This window comes from Prionailurus viverrinus, chromosome C2 (assembly GCF_022837055.1).
Source record: "Prionailurus viverrinus isolate Anna chromosome C2, UM_Priviv_1.0, whole genome shotgun sequence".
NCBI lineage: Eukaryota > Metazoa > Chordata > Mammalia > Carnivora > Felidae > Prionailurus > Prionailurus viverrinus.
In genome coordinates this window covers 37576003-37598695 of record NC_062569.1, presented here as the reverse complement: position 1 = coordinate 37598695, position 22693 = coordinate 37576003, and the positions used below count along the sequence as shown (strand labels likewise).

Here is a 22693-nt window from a genome sequence, read left to right as displayed (position 1 = left end):
AATTAAGGTAATATAACTTTTGTTGCCACCACTTGACCTAAATTTTCTAACACTGCTGATTTCTTAAATCAAGTGATAAAATTATGGGTGGTAATTTTTTTCCTTTAGAGTTATTGCTGTGTTGTTAAATAAGGAAAAGTATATATTTAATATATTGATCTGTTTCATAAAGTTGCCAATTGTTTAAAACTCAGTTTTGTTTTACAGGTATTATCCCTACCATTATGCACCTTTCCTATCTGATATCCGCAACATCAGTACACTCAAAATCCATTTTGAACTAGGAAAACCTTTTAAGCCATTTGAACAGCTTCTTGCTGTACTTCCAGCAGCTAGCAAAAATTTACTTCCTACGTGCTACCAGGTGGGTTTTAAACTAAAATGTTTTTATGTCCCTTTTGATACTTAGGAGCTCTTCATCCAAGCCTAGAAATGTAATATCCAAACTTCTTGAATAGCTAAATATATTGACTTCCAGTTTCAAATACAATATTTCTTACACAGATGTTTTGAAAAATAACCCCTTGATTTAGCGTTAGCTTAAAACAATGTTAGCTTTGTTTTAAAAATGGATACAATTTTCGTAAACCCTTAAGAGCATGACTTCTTTATTTTCAGCACCTTTAAGCACATTTTCAGTTTGTCTCTGCACTGATGAAAGTAAACTATGACAGGCAAAATGTGAAGCCATTTACTTTGTCCAAACAATTATAGATTAATTCCTGTTCTTTTACCCTTTATTTATTAGAATAGGGATGGTTCTGTTGAGTCCTTTATCTCGACAGAAGTATTATCTCAGTTTATATTTAGGTTTTAAGCATTTAGTTTATCAAATTGTGGAATGAAAGGCTTTTCTGTGGTTAATATAGTTTGCATAACGGGAGGAAGAGATTTTAGGAGTATTTGGGTCACCACAGTTACACTAAGCCTACTAAACTGATTCTGAGGGCAAACTTCATTTAGTTCTTTTAGGATATCAATCTTTTCTTCTAATTCTGTGGTCTGGTCCCAAGAGTTAAAGTATACACACATAGACACACTTGCACACAAGAAGTGGAGTGTACACACACACACACCTTTCGTTATTTGACTGTCAGGGTCCATTCTTCATCTTCCTAAAACATTATCTGTCCTTCATCCTGGCCTCTGACCTCCCTTTCCTCTTAAGTTTGATGCTTTTTTCCCTACGTTCAGATACATTAAGAATTGATATTCAACTACTCTTGACCAGTTTAATCATGCAGGTGTTTTACAGCCACATCTGTTGATTGTTCTGTGCCCATGCCATACTGGTTATTAAATATTTTGAGTACTACTCTGAGAAATATGCTACTTTATTTCTTTAAAAAATATTATACCATAATCTTTCATATTCATTTCCTAGAAGATATCCTTATGCTTCTTTCATCTACTCTAAGATCTCTAATAAGAACATCTTTTTATTGGACTTTTTATCTTTGCTATTAGTGGTGAAGAGATTCTTGGATTTTAGGATTTTTTTCTTTTTAAATTATCTTAGATACCGTCCTTACATTACTTAACAAAATCAATTGATTAGGACACAAAAATAAACTGTTTAAGGTTAAAAATAGAGGACTTTTGGCAGCCTGTGAAATGAAGTCTGAAAATAGAATTTAAGTGAGCCTTGTAAAGTGGTAAGACAACAAAAGATAGAAAAGGGAAAGTTGAAATTCAGAGTAAAGATGGTTTTACTATATAAGTAGGACATTGGAATGGCAAAGTGATGAGTAGCAGTAAAATTAGAAGTCGTATAGTTGAAAATCAAAATATAGCAAGTATATTGCAATATTTCCAAGGTGTAAAAATTTAGTTTTGCCTTGCTTAGAAATTTTAAACTGTAACATGAGCAAATACTGTAAATATATTAACAAAAAGTTATATTGACATTAGTTCTTTTATTTCTGTTCCTCTTTATCTTTCCATAGCACTTGATGACCAGTGAAGACTCACCAATTATAGAATATTATCCGCCTGATTTTAAAACTGACCTAAATGGGAAACAACAGGAATGGGAAGCTGTGGTCCTAATCCCTTTTATTGATGAGGTCAGTGCCCGCAATAGTTATATGTACACACATATATTCTTTTTTTTTTTCCCTTCAAGTTTTTGTTTAAATTCCAGGTAGTTAACATATAGTGTAAAATTAGTTTCAGGTGCAGAATTTAGTGGTTCATCACTTACATACAACACCTGGTGCTCATCACAACTGGTGTCCTCCTTAATCCCCATCACCTATTTAACTTCTCTCCACACTGCCCCCTGCCCAGTCCACCCTTTCTCTAGTAACCATCAGTTTGTTCTCTGTGGTTAAGACTCTTTTTCTTGGTTTGCCTCTTTTTTATTCCCCTTTTGTTCATTTGTTTTGTTTCTTAAATTCCACAAATGAATGAAATCATATGGTATTTGTTTTTCTCTGACTTATTTTGGTTAGTATAATACTCTCTAGGTCCATCCATGTCATTGCAAAAAAAAAAAAAAAAAAAAAAAAACAGAAAAGAAAAGAAAAGAAAAGGAAAAGGTTTTACAATAAATTATCTAAGCTTCCTACCACAAAAAGCTAAAAAAATGAGAAATTAAACCCAGACCAAGCAGAATGAAGGAAAAAATAAAAATAGGAACAGAAATCCACAGAAAATGAGCAAACAGTAGATAAAAATGAGTGTAACCAAAAGCTGGTTCTTTAAAAAGGTTAATAAAGTTGATAAAATCCTAGCTAGACTGATCAAGATAGGGGGAAGGGGACAAGAGGGAGGGAAAAAGAAATCAGATGAATTGCCAATATCAGGAATGGAAAAGGAGGTATCCTATAGATTTTACATATATTCAAAGGACAGTTAAAGAATATTGTGAACAACATTATGTGAACAAATTCAACAATCTAAATGAAATGAACACATTTCTTTGAAGACACAATTCAGCAAAACTAACAAAAAATTTTTAATCTGAATAGTCCTGTATCTTTTAAAGACATTTAATTCATAATTTAAAACCTTCCCACAGAGAAAATTCTCAACTCAGATGTGTTTACTTGTGAATTCTAGCAAACATTAAAGGAAGAAATAATACCACTTTTACACAAACTTGGAAAATAGAAGAGGGAAAGTCACTCTCCAATATATTTTAAATAGGGCGACTGTATTTTTTTCACATCTTTTTTTTTTTTTTTTTTTTTTTAAGTAAGCTCTACACACAACGTTGAGCTCAAACTCATAAGCCCAAGATCAAGTGTCACATACTCTACTGACTGAGCCAGCCAGGCGCCCCTTTAAACATATTTGATTAGACCAGCATAACCCAGATGCCCAAACTAGACAGTCTGCTAGTCTGCCCTTGGGCCAAAATTCACATCCTGTCCAAATACAAAACTCACTGACCTCTCCCAAAAATCTCATCTCATTACACATTAAACTCAAAGTTTAGGATTTGATCTTTAAATTTTTTATTTTATAATTTTTTCCAGATTTTGCTACTTCTTTACTCTTCATACCACTTTTTCTATAAATGCTTCGAAAATGTCATAGACAATTACCGGACTAAAAGTCTAGGAGGCCACTCTGGAAAATAGTTCAGTAGATTCTTATAAAGTTAAACATACATTTACTCTTCAATCCAGTAGTCACACTCCTGGATATTTATCTTAGAAAAAATTAACACTGTCTTCACATAAAAACCTGTACACAAATATTCAGAGCAACTTACTTGTAATAACCCAAATTGGAAAAAATTCATATGTCCTTTAATGAGAGAGTAGATAAACAAAAGGTAGTATATCCATTTAGTAGAATATTACTCAGCAATATAAAGAGCTATTGATATAAGCAACTTGGATGAAAAAAAATTCACTTGAGTGAAAAAAGTCAGAATGTTATGTATTATATGGTTCCATTTATATAATATTCTTTTTTTTCCTATGGAGATAGAAGTTTAGTGAATACAGCCCAAGGGAGTCACCCAGGCTGGACAACAGAGGAGAGGCTGTTTGCCTATAATATTCTTGAAATGACAAAATGATTGTGATGTAAAACATGCAGCAGTTGTTAGGGGTGAAGATTGGGGATAGGGTGACAAAACAGAATGAACATAAAGGAAGGGAAACAAAAATAATACAAAAATAGGGAGGGGGACAAAACAAAAGAGGCTCATAAATATGGAGAACAAACAGGGTTGCTGGAGGGGTTGTGGGAGGGGGGGTGGGCTAAATGGGTAAGGGGCATTAAACAATCTACTCCTGAAATCACTGCTTCACTATATACTAACTAATTTGGATGTAAAGTTTAAAAAATAAAAAGTAAACTCAAATTACAAATTTAAAAAAATAATTAAAAATAAAAAAAATAAATTTAAAAACTAAAAAAAATTTTTAAGAAGATTGGGGATAGGGTGTGATTATAAAGGAGCAACAAGGAGTTTCTTCATGATGATGTAACAGTTGTTTATTCTAGTTTCAGTGATGGTTATATGAATCCATACATATGATAAAAATTATGTAGCACTGTACACATAAGAAATCACATACAAAAACCAGTGAAATCTGAGTAAGTCTTTAGTTAAAAGTGTTGTACTAACATCATTATCCTGATTTTGATAATGTACTTGAGGCTATGTGTATGATATTATCATTGGGAAAACCTGGATGAAAGGTACATGGGAACACTCTGTACTAATTTTGCAGCTTCTTGTGAATCTTCATCTTTTTTGCCACTATACATAATATGCTGTGATAAAAGTAGCTATGTATTTATGTATTTGTTTGTTTGTCTATGCAGTCCTAGGTGCTAGAGATTTTATTTTTTTAAGATAGATTCCCAAAAGTGGGATAGCTTGGGTAATGGGAATGTATGTTTATTTTTTTTTTATATATTTTTTTTCAAAAAGACTAGTCTGATTCACCAATGTTTAGTCCCTACTCTGCCTCTCCAGACCTGGATATTATTGCTTCATTTAATTTTTGGCCAATCTGCTGATGATGGGTGCCATTTTATCATTATTCAAATTTGCTTTTCTCTGATCCCTAATTTGAATGTATTTTTATATATGTGCTTGCCCTTTGCATTTTCTCTTTGTAAATTGCCTTTCTCTCTATAAATATCCTTTCCCTCATTTTCCTTTCTTTTTTTTTTAGAAAAAGAATTTAAAAAAGAATTTAAAAAAAGAATTTTTATCAATTCTTTTTATGTTAGGAATATTCTTTTCTAACATGGCATTTGTCTCTTGATTTGCTGATAAATCTTCTGTCACATGCATTATGTATTGTTTAAAAAGGTCTAGGGGAACCTGGGTGGCTCAGTTGGTTAAGCGTCCGACTGAGGCTCAGGTCACGATCTCACGGTTCATGAGTTCGAGCTCCGCCTCAGGCTATGTGCTGACAGCTTGGAGCATGGAGCCTGCTTCTGATTCTGTGTCTCCCTCTCTCTCTGCCCCTCCCCTGCTCACGCTCTGTCTCTCTCTGTCTCTCAAAAATAAATACAAAAAAAAAAAAAATTAAAAAAAATGTCTTGAGCCGCTTAGGTGGCTCAGTCAGTTGAGAGTCCAACTTCGGCTTAGCTCATGATCTTCTGGTTCATGAGTTTGAGCCCCGTGTCAGGCTGTCTGCTGTTAGCACAGAGCCCACTTGGATCCTCCGTCCCCCTCTCTCTCTCTGCCCCTCCCCTGCTTATGTGTGTGCATGCCCTCTCTTTCTCTCTCAAAAAGAAACATTTAAAAAAATTATTTTTTAATTTAAAAAAAAATGTCTTTTCCCTTAAGACTGTTAGGTTTTCTCCAATCTTACTTAAATAGGAATTTATCACCTCAAATTACTAATACTCTCCTAGATTTTCTTCTAATACTTTTATTGTCATATTACTCTAATACATATTTTTGTATATAGTAGGAAGTTGGGAGTGTATGTGCTTTTTCTTCCAGCTGGATAGGTAGTTGTAACAGCCCCATTATTTTATATTATTTTATTTTATTTTATTTTATTTTATTTTATTTTATTTTATTTTTTGAGAGAGAGAGTTAAGATTTTTGTTTTTCAAGACCACAAATAATGAATCTGTGTACTGAGGGAAAAGATCTATTCTGTATGTTGAGATTACATAATTTTTATACTTTTAACCCCTGTCTTCAATCTTTAAATTTAGAAGCGATTGTTGGAAGCCATGGAAACATGTAATCACTCCCTCAAAAAGGAAGAGAGGAAAAGAAACCAACATAGTGAGTGCCTAATGTGCTGGTATGATAGAGACACAGAGTTCACCTACCCCTCACCATGGCCAGAAAAGTTCCCTGCCATAGAACGTTGTTGCACAAGGTAATGTTATTTGGTAATTTTTCAACAACAGCAATAAGCAGCTCCCCCTGGGGCCTGGGGGAAGCTTTTGAATATCTATTTGGAGAATTAACAAATAATTTATGATAGTTATAGTCAGTTGATAATGAATTACACCCAACTTGCAAAAGATCATACCATCTCCCTCTCAGAATTGTTTCTGTGGTTCTCTGCTTTGGTCAGATTCTGCTTCTCCCTTTCTGTCTTCTGTTAAACTTGAGGTTTTTTAGTTTTTTTGGTTTTAATTTTTCCTCTCTAGAATTTATCTGTACTCCTACCTCAACAGGAGATACAAATTTTTGTTTCCACTGTCAGTGTCTACTTTGATATGTTATGACTTTGCCTCTTATATTCCCAACCACCCAACTGGAAAGAAGAAAAAAATAATAAAAGTGTTTCTATATTTTCTTGCCTGAAACTCATTTCTTCTTTTTCTTCCTCATTAAAATGTCTTTGTTGTTTTTTTTTTCTTTTCTCTCATTTTCCCTGCAAATCATTTACCCAGATGGCAGCTAAAGTGAATATCTCCCAGTTATGCTTTTCCCTTTTTTTTGGAACATAACCTCAAGATTTTATTGTCTTCATAATGTAACATAATATGAAGCTTAGAACTGGATCATTTTGGCCCTTTGTCTTCTTATCTCCTCCCAGTTCAAAATGCTTGCATCTCTTAGGGGCGGCTGGGTGGCTTAGTCAGTTAAGCGTCTGACTCTTGACTTCAGCCCAGGTCATTATCTCAAGGTTCGTGGTTTTGAGCCCCATGTCAGGCTCTTCACTGACAGCATGGAACCTACTTAAGATTCTCTCTCAGTTTTTCTCTTACCCTCCCCTAGTGGCACACATGTGTTCTCTCCCCCCCACCCCCGCCCGTGCCCCCCTCACTTAAAATAAATAAACTTTTAAAAAAATGCTCACATCTTTTAATATTCAGCATTCTCTTAGATCTGCAGTTGGGCTCAACACATTCAGGCCTCAGCACAATCTTTGTAGTTTTAACCTTTTCCTGGAAAATTGGCTTAGTTTTCCCATTATAGCCACTCTACTTCCTGTCATAACACCACTCTCCATGGGCATAAAGAGAATCTTTGCCTTTCTTATGCTGTGTCATTTTGTGGGGTTGGGGCTTGCCACACTTCTTGCAGCAAGTCCAGCAGGTTTTCGGAACGTTCACCATGGTTGCAAGAGTGCTATTGGCATGGAAAGCACTTTTCCCTTTTGTTAAAGCAAAGAGAAAGATGAAATAGATATTATGAAATGTTTATTTTCCATCTGGGTTTTAGAACATGGAAGATATGGAGATTTGTAATGTGCTTAATATGTCCCTTTGCTTCTAAATTAAATATATAAAAATATATACATAAATGTGTATGTGTGTGTGTGTGTGTGTGTGTATATATATATATATATATATATATATATATATATGTATGTATGTTTTAAGTTAATGGGGAAAACTTCCATTCAGTAATCTATAGGCATATTTAGGCCTAGATCAATAATAACAAAGAATCTGGGTTGTTCTGCTGTATATTTTCTTTGTCTTAAAAGACAAATTGTCATTCCCTTGCTTAAAAGCAAGGATGACTCTTGGAAAAAATTCTAGGGAATACTGAAAAACTGTGATTGCTTGTAATTTGTATGAATGTTAAATGCCTTGATTTATTTTCTAGGTATAAAATAATATCATTAGATGCTTGGCGTGTAGACATAAGCAAGAACAAAATAACCAGGGTTGACCAGAAGGCATTATATTTCTGTGGATTTCCTACTCTGAAACACATCAAACACAAAGTCAGTGGCTGTTTAGTTCAGAATTTTTTCACCTTATTGAATGTAAAGTGATTATGGAGAAAGAATTAAAATTAAACTCTCTGAATTCTTTTAAAGTTTTTTTTGAAGAAAAATGGGGTTCAAGTATTCCAACAAAGTAGTCGTGGAGAAAACATGATGTTAGAAATCTTACTGAGTGCAGAATCAGATGAACTTGTAAGTATTTTCTTTATTGTATATTATTAGGTGCTTATTATGCATAAAACTGTTCTAGCTTCAGTGTGTTTATCAAAGAGGTATAACATGTAGTAACTTCAAAAGTTCATAGTAAATAAAGAAACCTTTACCCAGATTTTAAAGAACACATGTAATTGTGATCTAATGAGCAAATAATGCTCTACAAATTTTGAAAAGGAGATAAGCTGTGTGAGTTAAGTACAGGCTTGTAGATGAGACTAGGCTTGAGCTGAGTGCTATGAGAAAGATTGCCACAGAGCGAAGAAAAGGAGGGGAAGGGTGGGTATTCCAGTTGAAAGGAATAACTTAAGCTGGAAATTGTGGTCAAAAATAAATATGTGATACATTATCATATTTTTTTAACCTTTTTGTATGTCTGAAATTTTTCTTAATACTTTTTCCTTTTTTAGAATAAATGTGATATATTTGAGGAGAAGAACTAGGTAAACCTGACTGAAGCAGAGGACTTGTGTTGGGAAATAATAGAATATAAGGTTGAAAAAACAGATTGAAGCCAGATTATGGAGGACCTTGAATACTAGGCTAAAAGGAGTTTGGACTTTTTCCCCCCCATAACTGTTATCTTGAAATCATATTCTCATAAGGATTAATTTGGTGGCAATATAATAGACTAAACTGCACAAAAGAGAAATGGAAGAAACAAAAAAGCCTGAAAGTTCAGAGGTTGTGGTTACAGAAGCATTAGGTGTTAAGGACAAAAACTGTGGAAATAGTAATAGATCTGGATGAACAAGACTAATAAAATTGACAAGTTTCATCATTTGTTCATATAACATAGGGGGTGAAAAGAGGAAGAAAATACTAAATACGACTCTCAGATATCCAGCCTAATTAACTAGAAAATAATTGCTGTTTTCCAAATAAGGAAGTTAAAGTGGGAAGTCTCTGGTTTGAGGGGATTAATGATAAATAATGATGAAATTTTAAGGCAATGCTAAGACATTTAACTGGAGCTGCCCTGCCAGTCTTTCTCAGTAAGAGTTCTATTAAGAGATCTAAGACCGGATGCCCTAAGCCATCCATTTGAATGTGGTAGATTAACTTATCTTCTGTACATTTAGAGTGGGATTGGCTGTATACTGTTCTTGGGAGAATTGGGAAAATAGTCAAATTATGTTTTGTGTTCTATGGTTCAGGTGAAAAAAACCTCAGCCCAGAAAGGCTGCAATTTAATACCTGGAGCTGGAGCTTGGAGGGAGATAAGGATATAAAGTCATCAGCAAGGAGACGATGGCTCGGGCCTTGGAGCTCATTTTCCTGAAGAAAATAGACTCTGAGGGTTTAAGATCTGAGCTTTAAGAAATACCCATAGTTATAAAGGGTGGAAAAGGGACCAGTGAAAATGATAATTACATACAGAGAGTTGAGAGAAAATGACTTCCAAGTTAAGTAATATCACAGAAATATGGAGTAGATACTACATAACAGTGCAAGAAGAATAAAACAAGGTCTGTGAATTTGTCCTTCAGGCACCATTATTGGCCTTTGAGGATTTCATTCCAGTAGATTTCATTCCTAACTTCTAATCCGGGGACTAGGTAGGTGGAAATTAGACATAGCAGGTATTAGGCCCTCAGTTAAGATTATCATTGAAAGAGGTCTAGAAACATAACTGTAGGTAGAGAACAGAGAGTTTAACAAGCTAAATCCATGTTAAAAGAAGAGAGGTAGAGCTAATGGAGAAAGGAGGTCTTAAAGATAGTGTAGAGGGAAGGGATGTTTATGATAAGAAGACCCCATGTGAGGTATTAAGGAGTCTCATCTTGGCCTTAAGTGAAAGGATTAACCTGAGAAACTGACAACTTTTCCCTTGAAAACTAAAGGGGAGAAGTGGGAGAATGAAATAGAAATAGATGTATAGAGGAGAAAAGGATAATTATGGGATCCTAATTTTAATGTTGAAACTTGTTTTATTTATCAGAAACCATTGTTTTGTTTTATATGTTGACATTAAGAAATGTCTGAATATAATTAAAAGTTAATGCAGAAGTCTAAAACTGGTCATCTCTAATTGTTAAACATTTGCTAATAATAATTAAGCATAATAAACAGAAAAGAACTGAATGAAAATTTGAGGTTAAACTTCATTTTCTACCAAAAAGTTGTTTAATAATCATAATAATAATTATAATATTTCCTTTTAAAACTAGAATTTTACCTAGCATATTATTTCATACAGAGTATTTACATAGCATTTTATAGTTTATAAAGGCTTTTGTTTATGTTATTTTATCACCAAATAAACATTGTGAGGTAGATATTATTTCTTATTCTCACAGAAGAAAACTGTGTCTCAGTGGGGTTTAAATGATTTGCCTAAGATTCTATAGCTGGAAAGAAGTGGAACGCAAATTTGGACCAATGATTCCTAATTTTAAGTCTAGGGTTCTTATTTCATTATACCAACTACAGTCTGAAATTAAATCAGATTTCTTAGATTCTGTTATCTGATTATATGGTATGAAACAATGAATAATAATAGCCCTTTTCTCATTTCTGCTGTCTTTTCACTTTTCCGTTTCCATGAGAAAATCATGGAATTATACATGATATTATTATCATGAGAATAATAGAATCATAGAATTTTACAACTATATAGAATTTTGTAAAGCATCTGTTCCAACTCATTACTTTTACAAATTAAGAAACTTAAATGGAGATTAGAAAAGGGACCATTAGCAGACCTAAGAACCTAGGTTTCTTGCTAAACATTATTTCTAATAATGTTGGCCATTATTACGGACAGTAATACATTATAGGTCATTGCTCTTCTGTTTAATTTCACTGAAACCTATTTTCTCACCAAGTAATTTCATTGAGGATTAAAATTAAAATTTACTAGTAACTACCATTGCTGTTGAGAAAATGAGAAGGAGACGAGCTTCCTGGTGTCATAATGTTTATAGTGCAGGAAAGTACTTTTAAGTTGGTCATAGTGCCTCTCTAATAAGAAGAGATTGGTAGAGAGGAAGATAAACTTGGTCACCTTTAACAGATTCATACTAAAATAAAGGGTAAGGAAAGGCACATGGTCAAAAACAACTTAAAGATATATTTTAAAATAAAAGGGAAAAAAAACTAAACAGAAATCATAGAAATGTACTAGAAAGAAAAAAAGTAGTTAGCAATAAAGGTACAACTTAGAGAAGACAAATTAAGAGAACTAATGGGAGCCACCTGGGTGGCTCAGTCGGCTAAGTGTCCAACTTTGGCTCAGGTCATGATCTCGTGGTTTGTGAGTTCGAGCCCTGCGTCGGGCTCTGTGCTGACAGCTCAGAGCCTGGAGCCTGTTTCAGGTTCTGTGTCTCCCTCTCTCTCTGCCCCTCCCCCACTCACGCTCCTCTCTGTCTCCCAATAATAAACATTTTTAAAAAAATTTTTTTAAAAAGAGAACTAACTGAATTCAAGTAGATGGAAAAGTTGAAAAGAGCAGGAAAGGTTGAAAAGAGCATAGGGAATAAATGACACAAGTGAGTAAATGGTATTTGATACCTGTTTTAATTATTAAGTTGAGTCTTTATTGATTTTAAAGATAGTTATAAATGCAAGCTAGTTTTTAATTAATTTTGCCTTTGTAAAATTTTCTCCTGGACCTGAAACATGAGTGAACTTTTCTGCTTTTACTTTAAGAGTATAGAAAATATAGCTTCTTCAGTGCTTGGAAAATCTGTCTTTGTTAATTGGCCTCATCTTGAAGAAGCTAGAGTTGTTGGTGTATCAGACGGAGAAACTAAGTAAGTAAGATTTGACGTATACATTGTAGATTTATATTTGTTTTTCTTACTTGATGGCTTTTATTGATCCTGTTTAAAACTGATATAATTATTATAAAAATATTTATATACTCTAGTGAAATTAGTCTTCTAATCACATCACTCGATGTTTAACCACAATACATCCCTGAGATATTTTAGATGCATTTATTATTTTTTCTCTTTTGCTTTCTTTTCCTTTTAATAACTTAAAAGTTCTATATCCTAATTTTTGCTAGCAGTTATTATATTATTTAGTAAATGTATTTCTCTGACAAGAATCAATAGCGTATATAACCTTACTTTTACCATGCCTCTCCCAGGTTTTATTTAAATAATACATTAATTTTTAAAAATACAGGTCATCTATTTAAGGAGTAATTTCTTATTTTACTCGAGTTCTCAATCATTGTATCAGTGATTATTTAGTTATTCTTTATCATTGTTTATCTTTATTTCACATAAATTTGATCTGATTGATGTTAGTTTTCATGCATCTAGAACTTTCAAAAGTAACTTTTTTTCAGAGAAAATTTTACATTTTCTGAGTTACAACATATCCAAAAGATCGTTTTTGTTTTCCTCATACTTAGGTTTAAAATTGTGGAGGCCCAATCCTTTTTCCCTTAGTTTTCTGCAAACCTACTTCAGTTGTGTTCTGTCATATAATTTTGTTGATGAGAGGTCAATGCCAGTGTGAATTTTTTTCCTCTATAGGTATCTGCTTTTATTGAGGATATAAGAAATCTTGAGTATTCTTTTAATCATCAGAATTCAGTCCCCCTACCTTTCTGATATAGTCCAGTTTATCACTTTTTTCTTTTACCTATCATGCTTTTAGTCAGAACTCCTTACCTAGCTCTAGGTCCGAGAGATTTTCTCCTATATTTTATTCAAAAAGTTTTGCTTACTTGATAATTTTACCTCATCCTTTTACGTTTAAATATATGATCTACTGTGAATTAAGTTTTATATTTGGTATGAGGTTTAGGTCAAAGTTCATATATTTGTCTATGAATGAATGTTCTTTTTTCTTCTTCTTTCATGAAGATAGAAGTGTTCCATTTATATGGAAGCATATGGAAAGTGCCATATACTTTTTATTTTGCTTCCCAGATTTTATTTCAAGTTAGTTAACATACAATGTAATATTGGTTTCAGGAGTAGAATTTAATGATTCAGCACTTACATGTAACACCCAGTGCTCATCCCAACAAGCGCCCTCCTTAATGCTCATCACCCATTTAGCCCATTCCCCCTCCTACCCACCTCCCCTCCAGCAGTCTTCAGTTTGTTCTTTTTAGTTAACAGTCTCTTATGGTTTGCCTCCCTCTGTTTTTTCATCTTATTTTTTTACTCCTTCTCTTCCCCTACAAAAGGTTTATTTGAACAAATTATAGCTGAGAACTTCCCTAATCTGGGGAAGGAAACAGGCATTCAGGTCCAAGAAGCACAGAGAACTCCCCTTTTCAAAATCAACAAAAACAGGTCATATCAGTAGTGAAACTTGGAAAATACAAAGATAAAGAGAGAATTCTGAAAGCAGCTAGGACAAAAGGTCCTTAACCTACAAGTGTAGATACATAAGGTTAGCAGCAGACCTCTCCACAGAAATAGGAATGAAGAGTCAGTTGCTCCAGCACCATTTGTTGAAAAGATGGCCTTCCTCCATTACATTGCCTTTCCACCTTTGTCAAAAATCAGTTGAGTACATTTGTGTGGGTCTACTTCTGAGTTTTCCATTTTGTCCCATTTATCTGTATGTCTGTTTTTATCCCAGTACCACACTGTCTTATTTCTGTAGCTCTGTAGTAAGTCTGACCTTGGGTAAAAATCTCACAAATTATATATAGGATCTGTATGCTGAAGAAAGCAAACACTGATGAAAGAAATCAAAGATTGAAATAAATGGAGATCCATTTGGATCAGAAAACAGAACATAGTAAAGATAACAAATCTCCCCAAATTAATGTATAGGTTTAGAGCAATTCCTATCAAAATCTCTCCCAGATTTTGATAGATACAGAACAGTATATTCAAAATTTTTATGGAAAGGCAAAGAACAAAAATATCTAAAATAACTGAGAAAAATAAAAATAATACAGAAAGGGGATGCCTGGGTGGCTCAGTCGCTTAAGTGTCTGACTCTTGATGTTAGCTCAAACCATGATCTCACAGTTCATGGGTTTGAGCCCCATGTTGGGCTCTGTGCTGACAGCTCAGAGCCTCCTTGGGATTCTCTCTCCCTTTCTCTATCAAAATAAATAAATAAACATTTTAAAAAATAAAGCAGAAGGAATCACTCTGCTTAAATTATTTTGGAGCTGTAAATGATTACAGCTGTAAATGATATTATATTTTAAATGTCACTTTCCCAAGGTAATATCTAGAAATACGACTGATTTCTGTACGTTGATTTTATATCCTGGGACCTGGCTAAACTAACTTCCTTGCCTCTTTACTTGAGGAGTCCAGGTCAGTTATTTTGTAGAATTCTGAATGTACTTGATTGTCTCTTCATAGTTTCATTTAAGTTGGTCCTCCATCCCATATATTTCCTGTTAACTGGTAGTTAAGTATAGTGGTTTGATCAGAATCAAGTTAAGCTTTTTAGTAAAAATACTTTATTGCATTGGAGAGTATTTTTTAATTCTATAAAAATTTATATTTTATTAAGTATTTTTATTTTTTTTTCATGTTTATTTTTGAGAGAGAACATGAGTTGGGGAGGGGTAGAGAGAGGGAGACACAGAATCCAAAGCAGGTTCTAGGCTCTGAGCTATCCACACAGAGCCTGACACAGCTCAAACTCACAAACTGCGAGATCATGACCTAAGCCAAAATCAGAGACTCAACTGACTGAGCCACCCAAGTGCCCCTGTGTTTAATCTTTTTTTTAATAGAAAGAGTAATAATTCTTATATTTTGATTGAAAATTTTTACAAGTCCATGTCCTGAAATTTATATTACAGTTTAAAAAAAAGGAGGCTTGGTTTTTTTGCTATTATAACCATGTAGAAACCTTTTAACTTTGAAGACTCATACTACTAGAACACTATATTAAACCACAAATTTGGGGGTAATACATTTTAATTTTATTTTAATCTTTTAAGATTTTACTTGGAAGAACCTCCAGGAACACAGAAGCTTTATTTAGGAAGAACTGCCCCACCATCTAAAGTGGTCCATCTTGGAGACAAAGAACAATCTAACTGGACAAAAGAAGTACAAGGAATTTCAGAATAGTGAGTGTCATAAAATATATTTAATGTCGTGAAAGTAGAATGTGATTTAATGCACTTGTCCTCTGACTTATTTTCTGCTTAACATAGTAATCACTCTGAATACTGACTACATCTTCATTTTATGTTCTAAAGAAAATAATGAGTTCTAGTTTAAAATAATACCTGGTTAGCAGCAGTTATAGCCTTGCCCAGTTTGTCACTAAAATACTTGATGATGTACAAAAGAAAAAAAGAATCACATAATACTGGGAATAATAGTTAAGGTTGCGTGCATTTGAGACTTATTTTTACTAATCATAAGGCCATTGAATTTTTGGCCATATGTAGTAATGAAAATAGGAAGGAAAATTGTCCTTTTTTTGTCACCCTTACTCCCTGCTCACTCTCCTACCTTTCCTACATCTAAGTCCCATATGTCCTGAATTTAGAAATGCAAGGTCTGTACCAACCAAATAACTAAGAAGCTGGCCCTCCTCCATGATCCTACCATAACAGTACTTCCCATTCTTCATCCAAATACTAGAATCCTCTAAACCAAAACAGAATAATAGAGGCTGGCAGTGGCACATGGAATGGTGTTATAAATGTATATCTATCACCCTTCCTATTAAAACTATAATAGCATTCATTGATAAATGGGGAATTTGAGGAGACGCCTCTTATACAATTTTGGAGCTAATAGGCCATAATATGCTTATTCAAAGATGCATAAACAGGGAAAATGTAAAAACATTATACAAAACCATCCCAGTGTCTATGTGCCAAATGTGGAAGCACCCAAATATATAAATCAATTAATCACAAACATAAAGAAACTCATCAATAGTAATACCATAATAGTAGGAGACTTCAACATCCCACCCACAGCAATGGACAGATCATCTAATCAAAAAATCAACAAGGAAACAATGACTTTGAATGACACATTGGACCAGATGGACTTAACAGATATATTCAGAACATTTCATCCTAAAGCAGCAGAGTATACATTCTTCTCCAGTGCACATGGAACATTCTCCAGTATAGACCATGTACTAGGACACAAATCAGCCCTACTAAGTAAGTTCAAAAAGATCGAGATCATACCATGCATATTTTCAGACCACAATGCTGTGAAACTCGAAATCGACCACAAGAAAAAAGTTGTAAAGGTAACAAATACTTGGAGACTGAAAAACATCCTACTAAAGAATGTATGGGCTAACCAAGCAGTTAAAGAAATTAAAAAGTGTATAGAAGTCAATGAAAATGATAGCACCACAACCCAAAACCTCTGGGACACAGCAAAGGCGGTCATAAGAGGAAAGTATATAGCAATCCAGGCCTTCGTAAAGAAGGAAGAAAGATCTCAGATACACAACCTAACCTTACACCTTAAGGAGCTGGAAAAAGAACAGCAAATAAAACCCAAAACCAGCAGAAGACAGGAAAAAATAAAGATTAGAGCAGAAATTAATGCTATCGAAACCAAAAAAAACAGAACAGATCAATGAAACCAGAAGCTGGTTCTTTGAAAGAATTAACAAAATTGATAAACCATTAGCCAGTTTGATCAAGAAGAAAAAGGAAAGGACCCAAATAAGTAAAATCAAGAATGAAAGAGGAGAAATCACAACCAACACAACAGAAATAAAAACAATAATAAGAGAATATTATGAGCAATTATATGCCAATAAAATGGGCAGTCTGGAAAAATGGACAAATCCCTAGAAACATATACACTACCTAAACTGAAAGAGGAAGAAATAGAAAATTTGAACAGACTGATAACCAGTAAGGAAACTGAATTAGTAATAAAAAATCTGCCAAAAAAACGAAAGTCCAGGGCCAGATGGCTTTCCAGGGGAATTCTACCAAACATTTAAGGAAGAGTTAACACCTATTCTCTTGAAGCTGTTCCAAAAAATAGAAATGGAAGGAAAACTTCTAAACTCTTTCTATGAGGCCAGCATTACCTTGATTCCAAAACCAGACAGAAACCCCACTAAAAAGGAGAACTATAGACCAATTTCCCTGATGAACATGGATGCAAAAATCCTCAACAAGATATTAGCCAACCGGATCCAACAATACATTAAAAAAATTATTCACCATGACCAAGTGGGATTTATACCTATGATGCAGGGCTGGCTCAGTATCCACAAAACATTCAGTGTGATTCATCACACCAGTAAAAGAAAGGACAAGAACCATATGATCCTCTCAATAGATGCAGAGAAAGCATTTGACAAAATAGAGCAGCCTTTCTTGATAAAAACCATCAAGAAAGTAGGGATAGAAGGATCATACCTCAAGATGACAAAAAGCCATATATGAGTGACCCAGTGCTAGTGTCATCCTCATTGGGGAAAAACTGAGAGCTTTCCCCCTAAGGTCAGGAACAAGACAGGGATGTCCACTCTCGCCACTGTTATTCAACATGGTGTGGGAAGTCTTAGCTTCTGCAATCTGACAACACAAACTAATAAAAGGCATCCAAATCGGCCAGGAGGAGGTCAAACTTTCACTCTTCACAGATGACATGATACTCTATATGGAATACCCAAAAGATTCCACCAAAAAACTGCTAGAACTGATTCATGAATTCAGCAAAGTTGCAGGATATAAAATCAATGCACAAAAATTGGTTGCATTCCTATACACCAACACTGAAGCAACACAAAGAGAAATCAAGGAATTGATCGCATTTACAGTTGCATAAAAAACCATAAGATACCTAGGAATAAATCTAACCAGAGAGGTGAAAAACCTATACATTGAAAACTATAGAAAGCTTATGAAAGAAATTGAAGAAGACACAAAGAAATGGAAAAAGATTCCATGTTCCTGGATAGGAAGAACAAATACTGTTAAAATGTCGATACTACCCAAAGCAATCTACATATTCAACGCAATCCTTATCAAAGTAACACCAGCATTTTTCACAGAGCTAGAATAATCCTAAAATTTGTGTGGAACCAGAAAAGTCCCCAAATAGCCAAAGCAGTCTTGAAAAAGAAAACCAAAGCAGGAGGCATCACAATCCCAGACTTCAAGCTATACTACAAAGCTGTAATCATCAAGACAGTATGGTACTGGCACAAGAACAGACACTCAGATCAATGGAATAGAATAGAGAACCCAGAAATGGACCCACAAACGTATGGCCAACTAATCTTTGACAAAGCAGGAAAGAATATCCAATGGAATAAAGACAGTCTCTTCAACAAGTGATGCTGGGAAAACTGGACAGCGACATGCAGAAGAATGAACCTGGACCCCTATCTTACACCATACACAAAAATAAACTCAAAGTGGATGAAAGACCTCAATGTAAGACAGGAAGCCATCAAAATCCTCCAGGAGAAAGCAGGCAGAAACCTCTTTGATCTTGGCTGCAGCAATTTCATACTCAACACATCTGTGGAGGCAAGGGAAACAAAAGCAAAAATGAACTACTGGGACCTCATCAAAATAAAAACCTTCTGCACAGCGAAGGAAACAATCAGCAAAACTAAAAGGTAACTGACAGAATGGGAGAAGATATTTGCAAATGACGTATCAGATAAAGGGTTAGTATCCAAAATCTACAAAGAACTTATCAAACTCAACACCCAAAACACAAAGAATCCACTGAGAAAATGGGCAAAAGACATGAATAAACACTTCTCCAAAGAAGACATCCAGATGGCCAATTGACACATGAGAAAATGCTCAACATCACTCATCATCAGGGAAATACAAATCAAAACCACAATGAGATACCACCTCACACCTGTCAGAATGGCTAACATTAACAACTCAGGCAATTAGAGATGTTGGCAAGGATGCAGAGAAAGAGGATCTCTTTTGCATTGTTGGTGGGAATGCAAGCTGGTACAGGCCACTCTGGAAAACAGTATGGAGGTTCCTCAAAAAACTAAAACCAGAACTACCTTACGACCCAGCAATTGCACTATTAGGCATTTATCCAAGGGATACAGGTGTGCTGTTTCAAAGGGACACATGCACCCCCATGTTTATAGCAGCACTATCAACAATAGCCAAAGTATGGAAAGAGCCCAAATGTCCATCGATGGATGAATGGAGAAAGAAGATGTGTTATATATATACAGTGGAGTGTTACTCGGCAATCAAAAAGAATGAAATCTTGCCATTTGCAACTACGTGGATGGAACTGGAGGGTATTATGCTAAGTGAAATTAGTCAGAGAAAGACAAAAATCATATAATTTCACTCATATGAGGACTTTAAGAGACAAAACAGATGACTATAAGGGAAGGGAAACAAAAATAATATAAAAACAGGGAGGGGGACAAAACAAGAGACTCATAAATATGGAGAACAAACTGAGGGTTGCTGGAGGGGTTGTGGGAGGGGGAATGGGCTAAATGGGTAAAGGGCATTAAGGAATCTACTCCTGAAATTATTGCTTCACTATATACTAATTTGGATGTAAATTTAAAAAATAAAAAATAAAGTTAAATTACAAACAAAACAAAAACATCCCAGTGTCAAAGAAGGAGATAACTCTCAGGAGGTAGAGTGTATTTTTGCCTTCTCACAGTAATTAGATACTCCTGTCTTGGTTGATAATATACTGAATTTTGTTTTACAGTGCATAAATCACAATAATAAACTTATTTGTGTGATTAAGGACTTTTTCCCTAGATATTATGCTAAGGGTAGGGAACATATCTATTTTTTCATTACTATTCTCATTCCTTGACTAATGCACTAGGCAGTCAATAAATGTTAGTTTGAATGAATAGAGATTGCTTTGTTCAAGTCCTTTGTTTGAAAAGAAAGTCATTCAAAATACTGTAAGAGTTTAGATATTTGTTTATGTACTCAACAATTATTTATTGATACCTACTAGGTATAGAAATTAGGAACTGCAGATACCGTAGTGAATAAAATCACAATCCCTATACTCATGAAACTTATGGCTCGCAGATGAAAGATAGACATTAATGTCTTGTGTAAATTTTTGATCAAACTGCAATTATGATACTTGCTTTGAAGGAGTACTCTGAGACTACATAATAGAGGAGTTTGACCTAGTAAGGAGACATTTGTCTTAGAGAAAACTTTCCTAAGGAAAATATTGATTAAACTAGTATCTGAATGTAGGAGGGTAGGAGTTAGGCAAAGAATGAAAAGGGAGTAGGTTTCAAGATGAGGTAAAAGGTACATACAAAATCCCTGTGCCAGGAGAAAAAGTAGCATATATAACATTAATGATAATGGCCAATGTGGCTGGAGTGTTAGAATTAAGAAGGAACCCTAAATGAGGAAGATGAGGCAACAAACGAAAAAGAACGAGGCATTCTGAGAGGTGGGAAACAGCCAGGAAAGTGTTATATCATGAAAATCAAAGAAAAAAGAGTGTTTCAAGAATAAGGGAGTAAGCCATGTCAGATGTTATAAAGAAGATAAATAAAGTAAGACCTATTTTTTTTGGTTGTGGGGGAACCTGGGTGGCTCAGTTGGTTAATCATCCAACTTCAGCTCAGGCCATGATCTCACGTTTCCTGAGTTCGAGCCCTGCATCGGGCTCTCCGCTGTCAGCCCGGAGCCTACTTCGGATCCTCTGTCTCCCTTGCCCTGTGCCCCTTCTCCACTTGTTCTCTCTCTCTCAAAAATAAACAAACTTTTTAAAACTCTTTTTATAAAACTTTTTTTAAAATTTATATTCAAATTAGTTAATGTACAGTGTAGTCTTGGCTTCAGGAGTAGAACCCACTGATTCATCTCTTACATATGACACCCACTGCTCATCCTGAAAAGTGCCCCCTTAATGAAGTAAAAGCTATTTTGATTGAGCAATGGGGCTGTAAGCCAGACTAGTACGGGTGGGGAATGATTGACAGTAACAGAAATGGAGATATAATGGGAGTAAATAAACACCTCCAAAAACTTTATTTGTGAAGTAAACCAAAAGCTCTTGACCCCTTGTTCTACCTGTTCTTTTCCATATGGATGGACTTGATCTTCTGTGATGGCAGCAAAGAGCAGAAAGAACAATCAAGGCAACAGACCACTGAAGTTGATGGCAATTGGATGCTGGTTCACACAAGAGAATAATTTTTAGTCCCTGCCAGTTCAGGATCTTTTGTTAACCAAGTAGGGTAGATAAGGCTATGTGGATTCATAGGCCCTTAGGTTTATCTATTCTGGTCACCATTTTCTTAGACTGCTTTTCTTTACTACCATATTCCTCCCTCATATCACCTCACATTTTGTCCCCTCCTCCCAAACATCCCAAAGTCTTCTATAATCTGTCTTCTAAGGTGAAATTCATAAGCCCACTCATACTCTGCTCTTGAGGGTTTACTTCACTTACTTGTAAGTTTGCACGTTATATCAGCATGAAAATCTCATGGCTCTAACAATTAGTAGTAACGTTTATACAACAAGAATATAGAACCTATCATTTATTTCAGTTATAGCTCCATATATCCAAGACATGTTCTCCTAAATTCAGTACATCCCTTTTTTGTGAACATAACACATGAAATACTTCCATGAGTACCGAAATACATGATATCATTTTTAGAAACTTTTTTTTTAATTTTTTTTTTTAACATTTATTTATTTTTGAGACAGAGAGAGACAGAGCATGAACGGGGGAGGGGCAGAGAGAGAGGGAGACACAGAATCGGAAGCAGGCTCTCTCTGAGCCATCAGCCCAGAGCCTGATGCGGGGCTCAAACTCACAGATCGCAAGATCGTGACCTGAGCTGAAGTCGGACGCTCAACCGACTGAGCCACCCAGGCACCCCTAGAAACTTTCTAAGTACATATGACATGACTAAAACATTTTTGTATTTTTGTGTAACACATGTCCTTTCTAATGAAAACTACCATTAAGACATATCTGAAGAAGGATATAGAATTGAGTGGACTTGGTTTTTGGTTGATTCAGAGAGGTAGGATTATGTGTAAAAATAAATGAGAAGAGAGGTGCAATTCAAAAGAAAGAAAACAATGTATTTGATGATGGAAAAAGATAAGTTCTTAAAAAGGCTAAAAGATAGCTCCTCTATTGTAACAGTGTAGTATACAACTATAGGTTGGTTTGTGTTTGGCATGGGGGCAGATGAGGAGCTCTCATTGGATGCCCACTGTTTTCTTTGTAAAGTAAATGTTGAATTCAGCTATTGAGGACAGAGGCAGGGAAAGGGAGGTTGGTCTTAAATTTGAGTAAAGTAGAAGAGGTTTGAAAATAGTCCTTGGGGAAAATGGAAGAGTATCAGTTGATCAAAAAAACGTGGTTGAATTATAAGGCAATATTGAGGGTCTATTTTGAAGTTCAGTGTCATGAATTTGTAATATAACAGTCCACCCTGTC

At 34.8% G+C, this 22693-nt stretch overlaps 1 protein-coding gene across 8 annotated transcripts in view; it reads left to right on the top strand.

The window, feature by feature from the left end:
• XRN1 (5'-3' exoribonuclease 1) overlaps positions 1-22693 on the top strand; it is a 120914-nt gene that overhangs the window by 35008 nt on the left and 63213 nt on the right. For all 8 annotated transcript variants that reach the window (XR_007155582.1, XR_007155583.1, XR_007155584.1 and 5 more), the window contains 7 exons: positions 208-364; positions 1947-2066; positions 6148-6317; positions 8006-8126; positions 8223-8321; positions 11994-12097; positions 15229-15360. Coding sequence is in view for 5 of the 8 variants with exons in the window: in XM_047874718.1 (XP_047730674.1) it covers positions 208-364; positions 1947-2066; positions 6148-6317; positions 8006-8126; positions 8223-8321; positions 11994-12097; positions 15229-15360 (903 nt within the window). In the remaining 3 variants the exon portion in view is untranslated. The remainder of the gene's footprint in view (positions 1-207; positions 365-1946; positions 2067-6147; positions 6318-8005; positions 8127-8222; positions 8322-11993; positions 12098-15228; positions 15361-22693) is intronic.